Here is an 18,026-nt window from a genome sequence, read left to right on the forward strand (position 1 = left end):
ATTCTCCTCCGCCGCCCGTCCGCCTTGATGGAAAGTCCGCGCCGGGTTTTCGCGGGCGGCACCGGGGTCGGGCTCCGGTCCGACGGCGCCTGGCTCCGGCGCCATGTTTTGAACGGCGCCGCGGCCGGGGCCGGGGGCGGGGCCGTGCGGGGCGGGGCGGGCGGGAGGAGGGAAGTTGTCGAAGTTCGGGAGCCGCCGCCCGCCCGCCCGGCCTCGCCTCCGGCCGCTCCCTCCGCCTCCTCCCCGCCCCGAGCCCCCGTCCGCCAGTCTTTCCTTCCCCTCCCGTGCATGATGGAAACACCATGGCTGCGGCGGCCCAGCTCTCCCTGACACAGGTAACGCCGGCCGCCCGCCCGGCGCGCGCGCCCGCCTGCTGCCCCGGGCCCCCTCCCCCCGCGCCCTTGGCTTCACCGACCCGGGCAGTTTCGCCCGGCCCCGGCGGGGCGGCGAGGGTGAGGCACGGACGGCGCCATCCCGAGCCGGCTGCTCCCCGGCGCCGCCGCCACCCCGCCCCGGGGCTCGGGGCGCCCCCGGCCCCGCCCCCGCCGGTCCCCCCCGCGCCGCAGCCGCGCGGACTCTGCCCCGCTCCGGGCCGGTCTCGGCCGCGGCCCGGCCCCTGTCCCTCGGGGCGCCGGCCCGCACCCAGGAAGTTTCCTCCTCCCAGGCCCCGCGCGGCCGCGCAGGTGAGCTCCTGTTGAGCTCGGGCCGAGAAGCATCCCGCCGCGGGCCACCTCGTCCCGCCCGAGGCTCGTCCTGGGGGACGCGGGGCAGCGCGCTTCCCCCCACCCCCGCCCTCGGCAGCAGCCGCGTCTGGGCCGGGCTCCCCCCCTCCTGAGTGGCGTTTTCCCAGCGGACTTCCCGAGCGCGCCCCTTCCCCAACACTTGGCTCCCAGCCGCCTCTTGCAGGTCTCATCCTCCCCTGCTAGCTCGGTCCAGCCTGTCCCCTCCCGATCGGGTTTCCGCCGGGGTCAGATCGCCGCCCTGCCCGCCCGCCCCCCGCTAGTGTCTCCTCTTTCCTCCCCTTCCACTCCCACCTGGTGGGCTCTCGGTCGCTGTCCCAGCGGATGGATGAGAGGGACAGAGCCGCTGTCAGGGGAGTGATGCTCCTCCAGCATCACTTGTCACGCAGAATCCGCCCCAAGAGCGGCTCTTGGGATCTTACCTCTTGCCTGTCGGTTTCCCTCTGAGCCCGGTCCCTGTGCTGCACCGACCCCTTCGGCATCTCTCTCTGGGATCCCTCGCACCCCTCCGTAATGAAAGCGCCGTGCAATCCTCCCGGGATGTGCAGGCTGATGCGGCGACGCGCACCTGTTGGCCCTTTCCCGCCCCGCACGGCGATGCTCACTCCAGCCTTTTCATCCTCTTCTCCCCGCGGCTGGTGGCGCTGCTGGTGGCGTCCGGACGATCCCCGCCCGCCCGGTGCCACCTTGTATTCTCCTTGGCCTGCATTTATCAAAGCTGCGATTGGGTATGCTTTGGGGGTTTTCTGTGCTGGGCATCAAGAGACTATGGGGCATTTTGCTTCACACTGGAGGCTGAAAGGAGCGTGCGTGTTACTTTTTTTAAATTAAAAAAATAGTTTTTCTCTAGGAACCAGGAGTCACTTATAAAACATGCGCCACGGGTTAGAGAGCTAGGAATGGGGCCGGGGTGTGGCGCACTGGTAGAGCGCATTCCCTGCCCGGGTGAGGTGCTGGGTTCAATCCTTCACACTGCAGGGAGGGGCGGGGGAGGGGCGCTCCAGAAACTAGCATTGGTGGTCAGGAAGAAATCGAACCCCCGCTTACACTGTGGCTGGGAGTTAGCAGTCTCCTCTGTGAAGTCTGCTCATTTCCCAGTTTACTGGGTGTTGCTTATCCTATTTTGATAAGCAGTTAATGGGGAAGAATCCTTGGAATGTGGCAGTTCAGTCTTGGTGAATCTCTTTCTAAGGGACCTCCTGGAAACTCATACTTGACTTTCAGGCCTTCGCTTCTCCCGAGTCTAGTTAGTGGCTGGCATAAAACAAGATCTCTGTTGGCAAGCTGTTGCTCTCTGGCTCTGTCGGCCAATTGGGGCAGGAGTTTTCCCTTCTTGAAGATTGTGTTCTTTTGAAGACGTCTGTAGGTTGGCTTCTTAGTTGTGTGCAAACTTGAATCTTTCTCAGGTTAACACTCTTTTCAGTTTCTATTTTGCTGTCATTCATCTGGAGGTTTTCTTTGGGCTTTGGCTGATTTATAGTAATATAAATAGGTTCTTGAGATTGTATATATGTTGGAGGCCTCCCAAGCAGTGCTTGGGGTCACGTCCAGCGATTTTCCACTAACTGGGCTGGACTGTTCAGTGCTAGGGCCCCAGGATGCTGCACTGCTCCAGTCCGGAGTTGCAGGCTGCTTCTAAGACCTCACTGAGTGCTTGGGGACTTCCAGGTCTACACCCCACAGTGCTGGGGGCAGTGTGTGGAGCTCAGGTCCCACACATGCAAAGCATGAACCCCTAACTCCTGTGTTATTTCCCCAGCCCTGTGGCTATATAATTAAATATTAGCATGTGCACTGCATCAAAACCATAGACGTTAACACTATTGTAACTGTGTTATCTGAACTAGATAAATTTAAAAATATGAACAGGTACAGAATAAATACGTAGTTGCATATGAAAGAATATACCTTGACAGTTCATTTATAGTGATTATTAATTTTGTTATTAAGAAGCAATAAGATCCCTTCAGTGGAACCTGGGCCTCCCCAGTGCGTACCACTGAGCCTTGTCCCTGATATATTGTAAACACACAGGTCAGAACTTTCTCAGGTGTTAGTCTACTTCAGTGTGACTTGTTATTTCAAAAATTGCTCGATCTGTGTTTCTTTAAAAATTATTTTCTTTACTTTCTTGAGGCAGATGAACAGGTAACAGTGCAACCTGGGTTCAGATTCATTCCTGATCTATTTAAGTCACCCTCTCCAGTATATACACTTAGAAATAGGCATACACACGCGAAAGATCTCCTAGGGCAGGACAGTTTTTCATTCATCTCCCTCAATGTCCATCTGGAGAAAAGTGATTAATAACTATCTCATGAATGGAAATTCTGAAGAGCTTTTTGACAGCTACAAAGATTAAAAAGGTGCTGAAGTTAGTTTTTGCTTCTGGTCATGAAATAATAATGGTTTTGGAATAGGTTCAGTCGTTCAACAAATAATTACTAAGTACCTGTTAAGTGTACTGTGATTGTCTTGTTTATAATGTTTTTGCTTTTATTATTAAGTGAAATGGATGGTTTGGGAAAAATATGTGAAATGTTTAATTTACTCCTTTCTCCTTTTCCTGCCTGCTAACCAATATTTCAGCTCCCCAGCCACCAAAATAAATTATATAAATTATATAAATTATTATGCTCTAGTTTATGGGGAGGATAGAATTTAAGAACAATGAAATGTTATTTCTAGTCCCAGCTCTGTTTAACTGCATGGCATCACCTCCAAGCCTGTTTTCTTTAATATTTGTTCAAGAAATAGTTGTTAAACTTTTCTTTATGTGCTCTTACTTATCCTAAATACTGAGGATATTCTAATGACTAAAATAGTAACAATTGAAGACAAAACATAGAGCTTACATTCTAGAAATGGCATTTAAATTAGCTGATCTAAGGGCCTTTTTAACATTTTATTTTATAGCTCATATTCTATGATTTGTAGATTAGAAGTTACTTTCCTAGGATACTTTAACGCTGTATTGCCTTAGTATTCTCTAGTTCCAGCAGTCTTCTCTCAATATTCTATTTTCTTCTTTTCAATAAGTTAATACTGCTTTTATGATATGATTATATTATATACATTCTTATTTATTGTGATATTTAAAAAAATTATTTTGATTATTTCAGTGACTATTTGTTCAGGCCTGTATTCCTAGTAACAGCATAGTGTTAGCTTTTGTTTTATGCCAGAAATTTTGGTTCTCTTGATCTAATACTATATTTTACAAATGTAGGAAGTAATTTACATAAGCTAGTAAATGGTTGCTCTTGTTTTCAGCCAAAGTCTGTAGGACTTAAGCTATCTATTTCATTGCACTTCTGTGTGTTAGATGCTTGGCATATATAGTGCTCCCTTGTAATTTTATTCTCCTTTTTTTTTCTGTATAAACTATTGTCCTAATTAGGCAATAAGCTTCTTGAGATGGAAACCATAGATATTTGCCTCTGTAGTTCTAGGGCCTTTCATGGTATTTTTTTTTCCATGGTATCTTGATGGTACTATTGTGGCTATATGAGTAGTGCCTTTGATGAAGATAAAAGTCTTATTTTATATAAATATGGCATGATATCAGCACTTGCAGCAGTTCAGCTATCTGTCAAAGTTTCATTGCTTTTAAAAAAAATTTAAAAAAGTGTTTGGCCTCACCCAGCAGTGCTCAGGGCTTACTGTTGGCCTTGTGCCCAGTGTTTACTCCTGGTGGGCTCCAAGGTCCATGTGGGATGCTGGAGATTGAACCCAGGTGAGCTGCATTGCAAGGCAAGCACCCTACCTGCTGTACCAGTGCTTTGGCCCCAAAAGTTTTCTTGTTTTAATTTAGTGGAGATTAAAAAAAAATTATTATATTTTTTGGTTGAGATGACAGTTCATCAGACTGTGTGTGTTTTAGGAGGAATATCTCATGACTCACACCAGTGAGAATGGCCTTTCCGAAAGTGGCTAGGAATGGGTTTGGGATGTGACTCAGTGGGAGTGCATATTCCTTGCATGTGTGAGGTGTTTCATCCAATCCCTGGCATCACAAGAGAAGAAGATGAGAAAATAGCAGCAGACTTCCAGAAACAGATGTTTGTGGGTGTGAAGAAATAGAACCCCTCATACACTATTGGTGAGAATATACATTTGGGTCAGCCACTTTGGAAACCAGTATGGTTTTTTTTTTTTTGGGCGGGGGCACAATGGGAGTGCTCAGGGCTTACTCCTGGCTCTGAACTCAGGGATCACTCCTGATGAACTTGGGAGACCATACAGTTGCTGGGGTTTGAACCCCATTGTCCACATGCAAAGCATACACAATACCCACTGTGCTATCCCTCTGGTCCCTGGGAAACAGTATGGAGAATTTTCAACACATTAAAAATGGATCTATTGGGGCTGCAGTGATAGCACAGCGAGTAGGGCGTTTGCCTTACACTCGGCTGACCCGGGGTCGATTCCCAGCATCCCTTTATGGTCCCCGGAGCACCACCAGGAGTGATTCCTAAGTGCATGAGCCAGGAGTAACCCCTGTGCATTGCTGAGTGTGACTCATAAAGCAAAAATAAATAAATAAATAAAAATAAAAATGGATCTACCGAAGGAACCACAAATTCCTCTTCTAGGTATTTATCCAAAGAACACAAAACCACTATCTTGAAAAGACATAAGCAAACTCTTATTCTTTGCAGCTCTGCTTAGTGTAGCCAAGGATTATTTTTCAGCAATAAAAAAGCACTTAAAAATGAGACTGAATATGAAGAAACCTTTAGTATATGACATAAAGCAATAAAATCTGTAAGAATGCTCATGTTTTTAATTATTTAACATTTTTTTGAGGTATCAGGATTTATACGACTATTAATTATGCTTTTCATGCCTACATCTTTCTAATGCCACACCCATTACCAGAGAGCCGGCTTCCTGCCAGCAGCATCCCAAGGACCCTCCCAGTGCTGCCCCCATGTAAGCTCAGTACTGTAGACAAAATTTTCAGTCCTGATGATTTTGATCATTTGTTTCCTTTTGTATGTTTCTTTTCTTTTTTTTTTTTTTTTTTGCTTTTTGGGTCACACCCGGCGATGCACAGGGGTTACTCCTGGCTCTGTACTCAGGAATTATCCCTGGCGGTGCTCAGGGGACCATATGGGATGCTGGGAATCGAACCCGGGTCGGCCACGTGCAAGGCAAACGCCCTACCCGCTGTGCTATTGCTCCAGCCCCATTGTATGTTTCTTTTTTAATCTCACTTATGGGAAAGATTTTTTTCATTTTTTTTTTTTTATTTTGAGTGTGGTGATCTCTAGCCTCTTATAGTTGTGACATCTATCCTCTTATAGTTGGATTGAGCTAAATTCCTGAAATTCCAGGAAATTGTAAATCAGTAAGTTGATAATTTTTTTCAAAATATCTTTTTTGATAGGCATAAAATTAAAAAATAAATATGAGTAATTCTGTACTAATACATTTTAAAATTTACATGAAGTAGATACATACTACCAATGTAAAATTTAGTAAGACTGAAGAGAATTAAGACCATGTTAGGGGAAAATCTGAATAGACCTCTATAAATATAGAAATATGTTTTATCCTAAGAAAGGGAATATTGGCTTTATATTGAAAAATATTGTATTATAATTACCACTTGAATATTTGCATTAAGTAAAATATTATAATAAAAATTCCCAAGGATGTTAAGAAAAAGAAAAACAAAACACCTGAACAGATATAGAGCAGTCTATATAAGTGAAATGTTAATATTATTTAAAACATAAAATCTCTTAGCAAACTGGGAGTACTCAAAGCTTTCTTGATCTTATAGAGAATAGCCATGAATGAATGCCATACTCAGTGCCAGGTGCTGATAGGTTTGTCTTATCTTTTTTTTTTTTTTTCTTTTTGGGTCTCAACTGGCAATGCTCAGGTGTTACTTCTGGCTCTGCACTCAGGAATTACTCCTGTTGGTGCTTGGGGGACCATATGGGATGCTGGGAATCGAACCCAGGTTGGCCACACACAAGGCAAATGCCCTACCCGCTGTGCTATCACTCCAGCTCCTGTCTTATCTTTTAAAGAAGCTTCTTTAGTGCTTCTTGCAAAACTGGTTTTGAGGCTATAAATTCACTAAGCTGTTGTCAGTCCCTGAAGCTCAGTATCTATTTTTTCATATCTGAATAATAATATTGCTGGATAGAGTATTCTTGGTGACTTGTTCATTTCACTGAGTTTTTTGTACTGTATTCATCCATAATCTTCTGGCCTGTAGTTTCATTTGATAGATCTGTTGTGAATCTTAGGGACTTTCCTTTGTATGTATGTTTTTCTTTTGATCTTGCTGCTTTTTGTATTTTGTCTTGTCATTTTGAGTACAGTGTGTCTTGGGGTTTTTCCTCTCAGAGTATTTCTGCTGGTACCCTTCGGATCTGGGTGCCCATATTCCTCAACTCTGGAAATTTTTTTCTCTGATTTCTTTAACTTGGCTCTTCATTGAATTTGTCTTCATATTCTTTAGGACACTGATGATTCTTAAATTGTTCTTTTTGAACTCATCTCATCCTTTTATTCATTCCTTTTCAGACTTTTCCCCATCTCCTGTTTATCTAGAGGTTTTCTACATCTTATCTTGGAGCTCTTTGATCTTTTTCTCAGCTGCTTTTATTCTGCTCAGAGCCTCTATTGCGTTTTTGTGTATTACCTACTCTGCTCTTCATTTCTGTTGCTTCTGATTTTAGTTTTTTCATTCAGCTCTCATACTTTCTTCTTTGCTGTGCCTTTTCTTTTACCTCATTAAACAGTCTCATCATGGTGTTGCTAAAGTCATTCTCTGAGAATTTATGGAGCAGGTTTGTCTGGTTGTGACTTTCCTGTTTTTACCCATAAGGCCTGGTGGGTTTCTACATGTGGTCTTCCCCTTTGGCATTTTCCTTCCCCCTCTGAGTTTTCACTCACTGAACTTGGTGGGCTTCTACACGTGGTCTTCCCCTTTGGGTTTTGCTGTGCTCCAGCTGTGTGGAGGGTGAATCTTTGTATTTTGCGCCCCCTTCGCATCTCTGAGGCATGAGTTTGGGAGTTGATCTTTTCCTTCCCTTTCCATCTTCACCCAGTGACAGGAAGTATAGGTGTGAGCAGTGTGAAATCTGAGGGGTAGAGATGTCTCGATTGAGGAGATATGTACCTGGGCCTGCTGATAGGGCAGAGGTCAAGCATGGAGCCTGCCTGGACCTAGCTAGAAGAGAAGAAAATTTGCCTCTGGTTAAAAAAAAAAAAAAAAAAAAAAACAACCAAAAAAATCCCTGGAGATGTTAACTGGCGATTCTTCTCACTTGGAAGGGTTGGGGAGCAGGCAGAAGATCAGATGTGCAGCTCTAAGGGCTGAAGCATGTGCTTTGCATATGGGGACTCAGATTTGACCCCTGGCTTTGCATGGTGTCCCAAGCACCTCCAGAAGTAGCCCCCGCACCCCTGTCAGGTGTAGTGCCTTCTCCCCGAAATCGCAGCAGTGATGTAACAGCGTTACAGAAAATTGAAAATTTGAAGGGGGAAAATGTGCCATAAATTAAATTTCTTTTGTTTATTTTCTATTTGATTTAAAATAGTAGAAATACACAAAGCCTATTGCTAAACATATGACCTTAGTGTGGTTTGCTTTAGCAATTGTGACCGTAAATCACTGTCACTGTCATCCCGTTGCTCATCGATTTGTTTAAGCGGGCACCAGTAACGTCTCTCATTGAGAGACTTATTGTTACTGTTTTTGGCATATCCAATGCGCATGGGTAGCTTGCCAGGCTCGATACTCTCGGTAGCTTGCCGGGCTCTCCGAGACGGGCGGAGGAATCGAACTCGGGTCAGCCACATGAAAGGCGAATGCCCAACCGTTGTGCTTCAGCCTGTAAATAAAAGGTGGAATTTGAAAATTGCTGTATGTTGTTAGAGACTGAAAGAGGTATTGATCAGACATGACATAATGTTTCAGTTCCTGATATGAAAAAGGCACAATAATGATTTTCTTTTGTGCTTGAGGTTTTGCAGTTTAGTACTTAGGAAATTTATACTTCTTTGATGTTTATTAAATTACTCATGAGCATAGGGATTTTAGTGATTTACATATATTTCACTTAACCTACATATTATGACATACTGAAACTATGAAACTTGCATGCTTCCATTACTGTGTTTTGACCCTTTCTTTAACATAACATATATGAATGACTCCTATGTGTCTTTGCTCTGTTATGCCTTTGCCATAAAGAAGAGTAAGACCTAAAATCATGTATTATCCAAAGTATCTTTTAGTCTTTGAGGGAAATAAAATGGACTCTCTAGTGCTCTAGTGTACTGTGGAGTAATAATCCTGTGAATATGAGGGAACTTCTGGTGCTAATTTAGTTTTCAGTTTTTTCACTAAGGTTGAAATATTTTAAATTGTACTTAAAAGACTAACCATAGGGATATTTCGTTTCAGTCAGTATTTTGAATCAAGGGTTTTTGTTTGTTTGTTTGTTTTGTTTTGTTTTGGCTGCACCTGGTGATGCTCAGGGGTTACTTGGTGCTCTGCACTCAGGTATTATTCTTTTTTTTTTTGCTTTTTGGGTCACACCTGGCGATGCACAGGGGTTACTCCTGGCTCTGCACTCAGGAATTACTCCTGGCGGTGCTCGGGGGACCATATGGGATGCTGGGAATCGAACCCAGGTTGGCCACACACAAGGCAAACGCCCTACCCGCTGTGCTATTGCTCCAACCCCTCAGGTATTACTCTTGGCAGTGCTCGGGAGACCATCTGGGGTGCTGGTGATTGAGTTGGCCACGTGCAAGGCAAGAGCCCTACCCTCAATATTATCTCTCTGACCCTTGACTCAAGTTTTGATATAAATCAACATTTAATTTGATTGATTTGAATCAGGGCTTGGGGAGATATCTCAGAGGACTTGAGCTACATCCCTTGTATGCACAGGTCCTAGGTTCTGTCACCAGCACTACATGGTCTTCTGAGTACCACCATGGGTGTAGAACTGGGGGTTCCTAATGCTGGCGAGTCCCCCCACCAAAAAGCAAAGCAAAACAAAAAGCAAGAGCAACAATAATATATATTATACATATACTATATTTGAGTTATGTCAGTGTTTTGGTGCATAGAATCTACACTGTCATCATCACTGTCATCCCATTGATCATCGATTTTTTCAAGCGGGCGCCAGTAACATTTCCATTCGTCCTAGCCCTGAGATTTTAGCAGCCTCTCTTTACTCATTTTTTTCCAGCGGTGCCAATTGGTGGCTCTTTCAGGGTAAGGGGAATTAGACCTATCATTGTTACTGTATTTGGCATATCAAATATGCCACGGAGAGCTTGCCAGGATGCTCTCGGTACCTTGCCAGGTTCTCTGAGAGGGAGAACTAGGCTATAAGAGTCCGTGCGGCCATGAATGCTGCTGTGTGCTTCCAGGAGTGTTAAAATCTACACTAGGGGATCTAATATCCATTTTCTAATGGTTAATTTTCTGCTTTTTCTTCTTTATGTAATGGTAAAGCAGTAATATTTTGAGTCCCCACCCACCCATTCGCTTCCCTTTCCTGCTGTTGGTGTTGTGTTCATGGACTAGGTCTCATATACTTAGCTGTAGCTCTTGAACAAAAACCAAGATCGTTCCTTTAATCTAGATTTGGGAGGGGCTTCAAGATAAAGGTCAAAGGATCTGTAACCAATTCTAAAATACTATGTAAAAATACTTTCTGTATTGTAGCAGAGTAGTAAGATTTCTATTTCAAGGATACTAAGAAAAGTTTTATGTAGTGGGAAGTACTAGACTTAGTACAAAGCAAAGCTGGATTTAAATTCTTTCATTTTCACTTGCACTTTTTGAGTACCTTACTTAGCAAGTTAAACTCTGAACTTCCTTCCCTTCTGTAGACTTATTATAGATACTTGAATGCAAACTCATTAATTCTTTTCATGCCCAAGTTCCTTTACTTATTAAAGAAAACTTGGGACGTGCAGGAAAAAGAGCAGTAAAAAACATGAGCTCCATATTTTAGGTTTTAGTTTTGCGCCATTTCCCCATACCACTTCCCTCTGTTTTGTTTTTGTTCCTTCATTGACTAGGGGTCCCAGACATGCTCGATTATAATGCTTGCACACTTGGTTGTAGTCCTTGGCAATTTTGCACATCTGGTGTAGGTATTCTCTGGGGTTACACACGTCAGTTATGGCGCTTCACTCACCTCGCTGCTGTGCATCAGAGACTGCATATTTGCAGGGATCCCAAAGAGCAGAGCTACCAGGACTGTGCTCAGGCATATGGGCAGCTCTGGGCTGCCAGTTTGGCTTCCTGCTTGTAAGGCATTGAATCATCTCTGGGACCTTTTAGTTTTTAAAAGATTAGAGAGGGAGAGGACGGGGAAAAGTAGTTGTGACCTCTCCTTCTCTCTCTCTCTTTCTCTCTCTCTCTCTCTCTCTCTCTCTCTCTCTCTCACACACACACACACACACACACACACAAACAATTTTGTATTTCAGTTTTTAAAAATTTTGATTTCTATGGTTTGGGGTCCCTATGCTGCAGTGCTCAGGACTTACCTCTGGCTCTGCTCAGGGATCATTCTTGCAGCCTCGGGGGAATATATGCGGTGCCAGTTATCAAATCCTGGTTGGCTATGTGCAAGACAAAGGCCATACTCATTATACTGTTTCTCTGGCCACTGTGTTTTATTTTTGACTTAATTTTATAGGCTCTGGGTAAAATCTTGAGCCCTGGCACCATCAAAACACGACAAAAACCCATAAATATTTTTCTATGTGGTCTCTGTAGCATCTTTTTAATGTCTTCATAATAAATTGAGTAGACATTTTATTGTTTATTTAACTTATTTATTGTACAGATACTTTATCAATTATAGTTAATGCTGCTGTAGATAATTACTGCTATAGAATTTTCAGTTCTTTTTTTGTAGTTATTAGTATATAACTGAATTTTTTTCTGTTCATGTCTTTGAATTTTGAAATTAAGTGTGGGATTTTTATTTGTTTAAATTTATAAGAACTTGAGTGACAAAGCCAAAACAACTTTAGGAACAGTATGCTCAAAATACTGTTGTGAAGATATTAAGATGGGTGTATTTGGTTTAGCCATATAGTTTAGAATTTATAAACTTTTACTTAGCATAAAAATTGGGGTTAAAATTTGTGAGACTGAAGTTGGATGATTTCAGTTTGCATAGTTTTTATCCTTTGCAGACTGAGTTCCTTTCATTTTTTATTTTTCTCTGTTCTCTACATTCTGTTCTGTGTTTTGTTGTTGTTTTTTTTTCTGGCAGACTTATGCAGGACCTTGTAAGAGATCTGGGGGTGGATTCTGGACCATCTGGTACTTTAGAAGGGTCCAAAAACTTAACTCTCTTGATGACTTTGAGTCAGACTTGCTTGAAATAGCCTGGTTGGTTTTGCATTAGACAGTTTGTCTCTTATATACACTCATATATATTAGATTTTCTGTATTTATTTTTGACTTTGGGTTACATGCATCTGATGCTTAGGGGTTACTCCTGGCTCTGCACTCAGGAATTACTCCTAGTGGAGCTTGGGGGACTATGTGGGATGCTGTGGATCAAACCCAGGTTGTCCGTGTGCAAGACAAATGCCCTACCTTCTGTACTATTGCTCTGGCAATAGTTTTACCACGTTTTAAAATTTGAGAAAAAGATGCTGTGCAGTGCGGGGATTGAACCTGGGCCTCCCACATGTAAAGCCCTGTGAGCTGTTTCTAGCCCTCTTATTTTGATAGTAAACTATGTTAAAAAGATGATCCTAAACTGAAGGTGTCTTAGAATTGGAAAGGGTCTTTGTTTCGAAAATTTTTCTGTTACAGAAGTAACATTCCATTATAGCAATACATAAATTTTGGGTGCCTGCTATTAAAAACCAGTAAGTGTAGAGGCTGGACATGTAGCTGGGCTTTGCTTGTGGAGAGATCTTGCACTTGCCTTGCATATGTACAGCCCTGGACTTGATCCTTAGCACTGCCCAAACAAACAGTAATTGTATATGTAATATTAAGTTCACTATTAAAAGCTTAATCTTTTTCATATATCTTATGATTACTTGATTTATTACTGTTAGCCAATTTATTCATGCTACTTCCCCTAATATGCCACTTTATTTATTTTACTTTATTTTTGTGATGCTGGGGATCAAACCCAGGGCCTTATATGTACATGGTAAGTGCTCTGCCACTGAGCTGTATACCTAGCTTAGTTTGTATCATTCTCTTCATTGTCGTCGTCATCATCATCATCATCATCATCATGATTTTGGTTTTTAGGCTACACTAGGTGGATCTCAGAGACTATTCCTGTCGCTGCAAGGGAAATACCTTAACCCCTGTATTTTCAGTCTGGCATGTAAACTCTGGCACATCCCATCACATCTTCCCTCCTCCCCTCCTTTCATATGTTAAAGTTTGAATCCACAATATCACAGTTTGTAACTTAGAAAATGGAGTTGTTCCAGATGTAATTAATTACTTGAGATTAACTGGAGTAAGGTGGCCCATTTCTGAATATGACACTTACTCTCATCATAGAGAGAAATTTGGATACAGATACATGCACAGGGAGAAAGCTACATAAGATTGAAGTTATACTGCCACAAACCAAGGAACTCTCAGAAGCAGGAGAAAGTTCTGGAAAAGATCCTTCCCTAGTGCATGAAGAGGGGGCTTGGGCCTGTCACATTTTGATAGTAGATTTCTTGCTTCCAAACTGTGAGATAGTAAATTTGTTGTTCCAACCTTTCAGTTTGTGAATCTTTTTATGGCAGTCTTAATGAATTATTATAGTGATCATGAGTTTATAGTAACATCAGTCTGCTGTGCTGAGTTACTTTCTCAGTGTAGGCACAAAAAAAAAAAAAAGAAAGAAAAGAAAGAAAAAAAAGTGTAGCTGGTTTGTCCAGGTTTGGGACTTAACTGTAAGTGTGACCAAAAACAAGTGGAACAGAATTTATTTGTAAGTGATCTTTTCAAATAATACATCATAGAAGAGAAAAGTAAAGTAAAGAAGAAAATCTCTGAGGGGCCAGAGTGATAGTACAGCAGTTAGGGCGTTTGCCTTGGTATGCGACCAACCTGGTTTGATCCCTGGCATCCCACATGGTCCCCCAGCACTGTCAGAAGTGATTCCTGAGTGCAGAGACAGGAGTACCCTCTGAATATTGCTGGGTGTGACCCAAAAAGCAATAATTTTTTTTTTTTAAAGAAAGTTTGTTCAGAGACAAAATGAAAGAATCCAGGTAAAGAGGTCTTATAGAGGTCAAAAGAAGGTAGCTTGGAAAAAAAGCCTATGGTTGAAGGACAAAATGCTTGGAATAGTGCTTTAGGCTGATGATAGTAGGGCCAGGAAGAATGTTACCACGGGCTGTTTGTAGAGACTGCCTGGGCCATATATGGGTGGGACATTGAATGACTCTGTATTTTGAAGATACCACTGGAGGTCCGTCATTCAGTTTGATAGGGTATGGGGATGGAGATGAAGAAAGACATTGAGCAGATCTGGAAGCTTTAGATGAGTGAATAAGGTGGAGAATCCACAATGAGAAGAGAGTAATTTTGTTGAAACATTAAAGCAAGCAAACAAAAAAACACCTCAAAAGAGTAGAGCTTTACTTTGTCTTTATTGATTTGTTTTTATTTATTTTTGGCCACACCTACCAGTGCTCTTGGCCGACTGCTGCTTCTGGGGATCACTCCTGGCTGTGTTTGGGGGACCATGTCATGGTGCTAGAGATCAAACTGGGGTCAGCTGTGTACAAGGAAAGCATCTGTCCATCTGTACTATCTCTCTGACCTCCCTCTTTATGTTTAAAACAGGAAATTCAAGTAGTAGAATGTGGTCAAGCTGCATGGGTGAACAAAGAGAATTTTAATTCCAGGTTTAGAACCTAAAGTAGACAGATTGTTAAAACTGGACCGTTGTCATTTGAGATGGCAAGAGGGAGGTGAGAGGTTGAGTTGAAAGTAAGACTCAGAGAACGAGGTGCTATTTAATATTGAGTGGTGAAGGGAATCATTTTTAGATGAGGGTGAGAATAAAGAACTTTCCTGCTTCTTCCTTATCTCTGGGATAATCTCCTTGATCAGGCACTGTGTAATTCTTCACTGTGCCTAGTCCAGTCTTTGGCAGCAACATAATACCAATAGATGTTGAATAAATGAATTTCTCCTCCCAGCAATATTTAAGAATTCATAGCAGAAAGGATTTCATCAGTAATTATTCATTCATGGAATGCTTATATATAGTGTGCTTGGTAATGTGTTAGGTATTGAGGATAGAGGATATGTAGTGACAAGATAGATAATGGTTTTCTTCTTTCATTAGGCTCCTATTAAATGAGAGTAGTGGAAAATAGTACATAAACAAAAACAAATTGTAATGAGGTCTGTGAAGGAAACATGCAAATACTGAGATAGAAAATAAAAAGGCGTCCTGAAGAGATAGTACAGGTGTTAAGTAGCATACTTTGCATGCACTGACTGTGGTTCCCCAAGCATTGCTGGCTATAGCCCTGGAAGCCCCTAAGCACCGCTGGGTCCATGGCCCTGAAGATTCCAAAGCTCATCCTGAGGTTGCTGGATGATTCCTGCTACCACAGGCCCTAAGCAGCACCACATCCAGGGGGCCTTGCATCAAACCAGTGGCTCAATTGGCTGAGAATTGACTGGAAGTGAGCATGACTTTGGAGGCACCCCTCCACATAAAATAAAAGGTGACCTATCTTATGATCACACCAGTTTCTGGATAGGAAACTTTTCATCTAGCCCTAAAGAAAATTAAGATACCAATTGTGTTTTTCAAGAAGAGAGAATGACATGAGTTGGGACCGTTTGTGCTTTTGGAAGGATTGGAATATCAGGGTGAATTTAGCAGCCTAGGTGAGGTTGGAAAAGAAAGTGGAGGCTAAATCATTTGGGTACTCAAAACAAGGCAAGGACTTTAGATTTTATATTTTATCAGATGAGAAGCAATTGAAGGGTTTAAGCAAGAGAATGTTATATCCTAATTTATATTTTTAAATTACTACTTTGCCATCTGTGGAGAAAAAAATAAGCAGAAAGGATGGATAAAACATTTTATAACAGACAAGCAGAAAGGATGGATAAAACATTTTATAATAAAGATAGTACAGTGTGATAAGGGTAAGATAAGGACAAAGATATAGAGAGGTGGTTGGATTCAGCATATGTTTTAGAATTAGAGATGATAATATTTGTTGAAGGATTGAAAATTTAGAGACAGGCTAGTTCTTAGATATTTGATTTATGCATGTAGATGTTTGGGAGACATCTAAATGTAAAGTTATATGGTCAATGTAAAACTTAAGAGGAGATTTTCTTTTTCAGGGGAGTGGGTTGGTTTTGGACCACACCTGGCTGTGTGCACAGAGCTTCTTCCTGCCTCTGTGCTTAGGAATCACCTGGTGATACTCGGGACCATCAGTGGTATTATGGATCTAACCCAAGTTAGTTACATGCAAGACAAATGCCTTATGCACTGTACTGTCTCTCAGTCCCCAAGAGGTTTTAACTCAAGATAGCAGTTTGATAGGTCTTAGCATAATTGATCATATTAATTAGCATAGAAGATGAAGTTGGGAACATCTCTTATTAAAGATAAAGCACATTGTAAATGTGGGAAAGAGTGATTTGTTTCATTTGTGACTTAAATGACTTTTTTTTTTATAAGTTTATATGTTACTCTTGCTGAAAGATAGTCCCCAAGAGGTTTTAACTCAAGATAGCAGTTTGATAGGTCTTAGCATAATTGATCATATTAATTAGCATAGAAGATGAAGTTGGGAACATCTCTTATTAAAGATAAAGCACATTGTAAATGTGGGAAAGAGTGATTTGTTTCATTTGTGACTTAAATGACATTTTTTTTTATAAGTTTATATGTTACTCTTGCTGAAAGATAATACTGCTCCCAGTGTTTATTTTAGACTGTGTTGAATTGCATATGTGGGATTCACTGTCTTCTGATGAAAGACCAAAGCTTTGTATTCACTCTTTGTATTCACTCTTGTCAAACTGCCACCAAAGTCCTAGATTTTTTTTGTTGTTGTTGTTGTTGTTAATCAGGTTGAATTGGATTCAACAAAAATAGTCCCTGGATTAAATTGCTGGTATGAACAATTTTCATCCATTGTTTCTCAGTAGTACTATACATTAGAATTATCTTTTGAAATTCTTTCATTAGCTACACTGCAAGTCTTTACTCTTTTATTTCTGATAATCTCCAAAGCAAATATATTTTAGATCCAAATTTTACAGCTTTCTTTAGAACACTGTACTCAAAGCTTTCGATATAATATTATTCTGTAATAGAAACGCTTAGTATTCCTAGATCTTAACCTGCTATGTTATCAATTTGTAATGGTTTCTTATGGAACAAATATGTTACCATGTTTGCAGAATGGAGCATTCTAACTATTACTAGCATGTAAACTGTTTTGATGACAGGAGCCCTGTATGATTTTTATAATCCTAGACAGGTAAATATTTATTCTGTACCTAAGAGGTATCCGGTACATGTTTATTAAATTATTAAATGAATTTTGAGTAACAGATCTGAAGGTTGATCCTTTGCGTTCTCGATGGGAACTGCTCAGAAACGGTGCTTGTGTTTCCTTGAACTCCTCCCCACTGTTCTAACAGTGAAAACTACTCAGATAACTTACTTTTCTCCACCCAACTTCAGAGCTGATTTTCCGTTCTAAAGTTTCTAATTTATTAGAAACTTGTTCCACTTGAATTACCATTGATCATTGCTGTTCTTTTTAGTGTTCATTCTTGCCTTCTTTTGTTATTTGTTTTAACACATTCTGAATTATGAAATGTGCAACTCTTAAACATTGCAAGCCTGTAAAAAGATTTTACCACCCTACCCTGGAAGCCTCAATTGTGTAAATATTTGTATATGAGTTTAACTTCTTTCGGTGGTGTTTTATTCTTAGGACTTGCTATTCAACACTAGAGGGATGATAGTAGTGGTTGTGGGAGAGAAGTTGAAATGATGTAGGGGTTGCTTTCCCTTTTGGTTCTTTAACTCTCTTGAATATGATGTATTAGAAGGCAAGAATTCTGGACTGCTGGATTCTTCTGTCTTACCTGAAGGATTAAATTCTATTATATTGTTTCCTTTCTTAACCCAGCCTTATTGGTCTGTTTACCATCACATAGGGTTCTTTAAAAAAAGCGATGGGGGCCCACTCCCGGTGATTCAGGAACGGGGCCTTTTGGATCACACCTAGAGTGTACAGGGG

General features: G+C 41.6%; 1 protein-coding gene across 2 annotated transcripts in view; it reads left to right on the forward strand.

Annotated features, from left to right (window-relative positions):
- The first annotated feature begins 209 nt into the window (after positions 1–209).
- The window catches only part of EPS15 (epidermal growth factor receptor pathway substrate 15), a 152,668-nt gene continuing 134,851 nt past the window's right edge, over positions 210–18,026 (forward strand). Inside the window, exon 1 of one of the 2 annotated variants that reach the window (XM_055138077.1) lies at positions 210–335. In XM_055138077.1, the coding sequence (XP_054994052.1) occupies positions 303–335 (33 nt within the window). In that variant the 5' untranslated portion in view covers positions 210–302. The remainder of the gene's footprint in view (positions 336–18,026) is intronic. The other variant, XM_055138076.1, reaches the window with a different exon arrangement.

Source organism: Sorex araneus, chromosome 5 (genome assembly GCF_027595985.1).
Source record: "Sorex araneus isolate mSorAra2 chromosome 5, mSorAra2.pri, whole genome shotgun sequence".
In the NCBI taxonomy this organism is placed as follows: domain Eukaryota; kingdom Metazoa; phylum Chordata; class Mammalia; order Eulipotyphla; family Soricidae; genus Sorex; species Sorex araneus.